A 5,394-nucleotide genomic window follows, 5' to 3' on the forward strand; every position below is an offset into this window, starting at 1 on the left:
AAAACAAGCATCGTGTGCTGCTGGCTTAAGATATACATGACTTCCAAAAAAAGTTCGAGTATTTTATTCAAAAACATGTTGAATAAGCCTAATTAATATAAGACGTGAGAAAACTCAATTATTGAATTTATCTTTTCAATTATATTTCAAAATTTATCATATACAATACAATAATTTCAAAACTTTATATTAGTTAACTGCGTAATATAAAAATAATCAATGTGCAAATACAATATGTGTTATTATTTCATTCTTCCTGTTTATATTTATTTAAATTAATTTGTCATATTCTATTGAAATATATTTTCTAACAATTCAGTTTCATAAATTTTAAAAAATTTTGTAAAAAGAATATTTATTATTATTTAAATATACATAATATATACTACGTAAGTTTATATAAAGGAAGCAAGTTGTTACATATTTCCGAATAACTGCAACGAGATATGTCAAAAACTATACTCTATATTACATTACAATATAATATATTACACATAGTTTTAAATACAAAGTTTTAATTTATTTATCTGACATTAATAAAAATATTAGTAGGTGACACTTGTGACAATCTATCTCATAATTGGGCAGGTTGTATTACAAATGTTATTCGCCTTGTCATATTTTTTTAAATGTGAGATAAAAAACTTTAAAAAACCTTTATAAAAAAAGAAAAAATATACGCGCCACAAATGTACGCTTGAAAAATTTTGCCGTATGATGAAATTTTCAAGCGTGTTAATTGGCTGTAGGACAGAAAGATCCAAGATCCCCTTCGTCTCGCAGCCCAACAACAAGCTTGAAAAGCTTGGAGTAGATATCTGGTAAATGTAATAAAAAACGAATAAATGTAAGAAAACGGGTAAATATAATTTAGTCGAAGTACATATAGATATGACAGAGATTAGAAAATGAAGGGTTCGATTTAGCGCACGCATTGACTGTACAGCATAGAATATAGTGACCTTCAAGATTGAGAGTATAAGAAATTATATTAAATTTTATTAATATTCAACATAATATAAATTTACTTAAATTTACTAAAAATGTCTCAATAAATGTATAAAACTTTTCTAGAGTGTCACTATATGCATTAAAAATATAATATGTTATTAACAGTTTGATGGTAGAATATATAATATCAAACATATTCGAATAAATGAGTCGTACATATTCATCCACATTAAATTTGTATTCCACTGAAAAGAAAACCGATTAACATTACGTCAACTAATATAAAATGTGTACATTAAAAGAAACGGTTTAAATGACATTTTGTATTTATCATGTAAGTATTTATTATGTATGTCGTCGTCGATGGTATTAGTCTGTTGTGCCTTCTCGAAAGAGAAAGATAGCAGCCATCGGAAACATTTTACTACAATCTATGTATATTTCGTTTCGTTATAATTGTTATACACATAGCAATTAGCAGTGAAAATTATATCTTTATAGTACAATTTTATTACACAGGGTAAGTTCCTAAAAGGATAATATTTTATTTGTAGTGTGCACAATAGATTATTTTTGAAGTAATACAGTTGTGAAAACATTATTTGACTTTTGACTAAACGTTACGTGTTTAAGAATATGTACGTAAAAACTGAATTAAATAATAGCTTCAAATTATGTTCTTCAAATGTATTCAATAAAAGTTTTATTTCTTTAAAGCAGTAAAATATGATCACTTTAATGTTGTTTTGTTAGGTACTGTATGAATATAATATGCTATAACTTTTGCTATTTGTAAAATATTCGTATATGTTTTATGACTTAAAATTAACTTGCCTTAAAAAAATGTTATAGTACAAAGGAAAATTTTTTGTAGTTATTTGTAAGATATTCATATGTCTTTAAAATATCAATAAAAAAGCAATGTACATATTCAATAAAAAATGTTTGTTAAAATAAGAAATAAAAACGTTTTAGAATTTATCGTTGGTGTAACAATATCTTTAACATAAACACAACAGTGCTGGAAATATTACTAAAATTAAGAATGTTTAATGTTGCATTAATATAATTATAATTACAATAATATAACGATTTCGATAACCTCCCGCCCTCCCTCTCAACCTCTCACTCTCACTCTCTCTCTCTCTCTCTCTCTCTCTCTCTCTCTCTCTCTCTCTCCCCCTCCCTCCCTCCCTCTCTTTCTCTATAATCACAGACAGCTATGTGCATTGCTTTTTTATTGATCATCATTAGAAGAGTATCCTATAATTTATTAAAAACTTCCTGGTATATATTTAGAACGGCAACCGGAGCAACATGAACGTAGCACATATAAGTAGCACCGTAATATTTATCATAGCAATGATTATTCTCAATGGTAAAGCCCGTAAAGCCCGTTCACCTTATTACGTGACACCCGTGCACTATCATATAGAGATACTTGACTACACAATCTTAACTCATCATTATATTGGTAACAAGGATTTATTTTGGGACAAGATATTCAATTTAGGTCATCGTAATGAATCATTTGTTTTTCATGGAAAAACCAGTATAACCATCAATGTCCTTGAATCGACTCAATATATCAGATTGCATCAATTACATCTGACAATAAGTCGTCTAAATATAACTTTAACTACAGATAGTGGTATAATATATATATCGAATAAATACAGTTATTACTATGACACGAATATTTTAGAAATTGTTTTATCATATATATTATTTCCCGGGCTCTACACATTCAAAATAGAATTCTTCGGTCAACTTATAAAAAACCATAAAAGTATCTACAAAAATGTTTACACGGGAAATCGCATAGCGTGAGTAAATATTAAATAGTTGAAATTATATATATATATGCATTATATGCACTATAATATAATTATTTCTCATATTTTCTTAAAATTCATTCTCTTATAGCAATTTTTGATGTTGTTATATAAATTAAATCAAATGGTAAAAAGTATATTATTATTTAATGTTATTTAAAGTAAATATTATTAACTATTATTAAATTGTTGTAGATTATTGCTCGCTCCACACATCCAAGCGACTGGAATGAGACAGTTATTTCCTTGTTGGGACATACCACACTTAAAGGCCACATTTGCAATTTCTATAAAGCATCATCGTAATCTTACAGCATTATCTAATATGCCGATAAAATACCATTCTATTAATCGTTCAATGACTTTGGAAGCTGAAGTGTTGACACATTTCTATACTACTCCTCCAATGTCTACTTTGCAAGTTGCGATAGTTGTGACTGACTATTATAACCTTAAAGTTAACGATAACATTACTTTGTGGTGCGATTGTTATTCAGAAGAGAAATCTCCGAAATTTGAGTTTGCACGAAGAATCATAAACGGTATTACGTCGCATTTAAAATCTGAATTCGGTGGGATAAATATTCCAAAAATGGATCATGTTGCAATTCCAAATTTTCCACAAGATGGCACATCGAAATGGGGGCTCATCTTTCATACGTAATACATACTTCTAAATATATAACAATTTGTTAATTGAGAAAATTATTTATATCAATTTAATATTAAAAATTTTGAATTTTTATGTATATGTATTTTTATAAGAGAAATCTTCTGTTAATTATAAAAAAATCAATTATTGAAACAATTATTAATCCGTGAATCAGGTGGGGGTGTGACATACCCCAGCAAGATGAATTTCTATAACTTCGTGAAAAGTACCGCGCGCCTGTTGCCGGTTTCGTGCAGATGGAGAATGCGTTGTTGCCAATTATACTAAATTATAGCATATTTATGATGAAAAGTAGCATATATATTTAAATATATACCCTTATATGAACGATGTTGACTTTCCACCTGGTTCGGGGAGGGTTAATAACTATTATTACACTAGATATTATTAATTTTATACAATCTGTACTTTAAAAGTAGATATGGAATTTGCAATTGCATTCATTTTTAAAAACAATTCAATTTTTTTTATCAGCAATGCATAAAAATATTGAAACATAAGTATCAGAAAAAATTAATAACATAGAGGTATTTTTTACATTATTCCATAACAAAATACGTTAGACTGAAGTGTAAAATATTTTATGTGTTATTGACATTTTAATAATTCCTCATAATAGCTTTATATCTAAAATAATTTTAAAAAATCAAATAATTAGAAAAACATATTTTTATTGGAAAAGTAGAGGTAATCATGAAACGATTTCAAACTTGCACAAATTAATGGTTTTATCTATATGATCTGTTTCTCCGTACTAAAAATCTACTTATATAATATTTTTTCATTTGTCTTTATAAATTTTATTGACAATTATGCCTGCCACTTTATGCGAATCACCTTGTATATCAAATGTGATCTGTTGTGCTTTATTAGGAGTCACCAAAATCATAATCCAATATTCTATATATATGTATAAATTAATTAGAAAGATAATATTTTAAAAAATATTACATGTATCAAATTAAGATAAATTTAAAAAATAAAATTACATGCATAATCATTTTTTAATGTCCTAATTTACCATTACATAAAATTATATAAAATTAAAAAAAACATTAAACGTTTTATATGCATCAGTATAAACAAATTAAATTTAAATCTGTAAAGAAATTAATGTTTCATCAACCAAAAAATAAGCAACAATTTTTACACGTTAAAACAACTGGAATAATTTTTAGAGAAGCCAATCTTATATGTGATGAACAATCAGATTCAATTATGCACCAAATAGAAGTCGCACGTTTAATAGCATCCAAAATAGCATATCAATGGTTTAGTAACGTATTCAGTTATAATTGGTGGACTCAATTCTGGTTACACGACGGTCTTGCTACTTTGTTTGGAGAAGAAACCATCGTTAAGGTTCTTACATTTATTAACATCGTAATATAATAAATTTAATTTAATTTTGTATATCTATCATTTTTATTCTTTAACATTTAAATCTGACACTTACTATCTTTTTTTACAGTACATGCGAAAAATTTCTTAAAAGAAGGAAAACTTTACGCCAAGTGCATAGAAAAGGTATCAAATATTACATTCCTTTTCGTAAAACATACGAATACGAAATAAATGCAATTAGCTAAGTATTTCATAACGCACGCCACACAGATAGTTTGAAAGTGACTAAAATGTTGACTAAATTGTAGTGAAGAAAATTTGACGTGCTCAGATAGGATAAAAATATTCTATGGCCAATGTGCCTTCGTAGTACGGAAATTATTTACAATACGAAATAATAAAAAAGTTATTACATACAATATTCTACAGACATACACAATACATGAAAACAATAATTCAACAAACAAGAGATATTAAAATTACTTACTAATTTTGTAAATTCGTTATCTATAATGTTTCTACATCTAAATATTATCAATGTTATTTATACATATTATTTCTCCATAGTTTATATCACGTCTGTTATTTGTG

General features: G+C 26.8%; 1 protein-coding gene across 1 annotated transcript in view; it reads left to right on the top strand.

Moving 5' to 3' along the window:
* The window catches only part of LOC108759120 (aminopeptidase Q-like), a 15,037-nt gene extending 11,587 nt beyond the window's left edge, over nucleotides 1-3,450 (top strand). The window contains exon 2 of the mRNA XM_018504411.1: nucleotides 2,982-3,450. Coding sequence (XP_018359913.1) covers nucleotides 2,982-3,450 — 469 coding nt within the window. The remainder of the gene's footprint in view (nucleotides 1-2,981) is intronic.
* The last annotated feature ends 1,944 nt before the right edge of the window (nucleotides 3,451-5,394 follow it).

This window comes from Trachymyrmex cornetzi, unplaced genomic scaffold (assembly GCF_001594075.2).
Source record: "Trachymyrmex cornetzi isolate Tcor2-1 unplaced genomic scaffold, Tcor1.1 scaffold169, whole genome shotgun sequence".
Taxonomy (NCBI): Eukaryota; Metazoa; Arthropoda; class Insecta; order Hymenoptera; family Formicidae; genus Trachymyrmex; species Trachymyrmex cornetzi.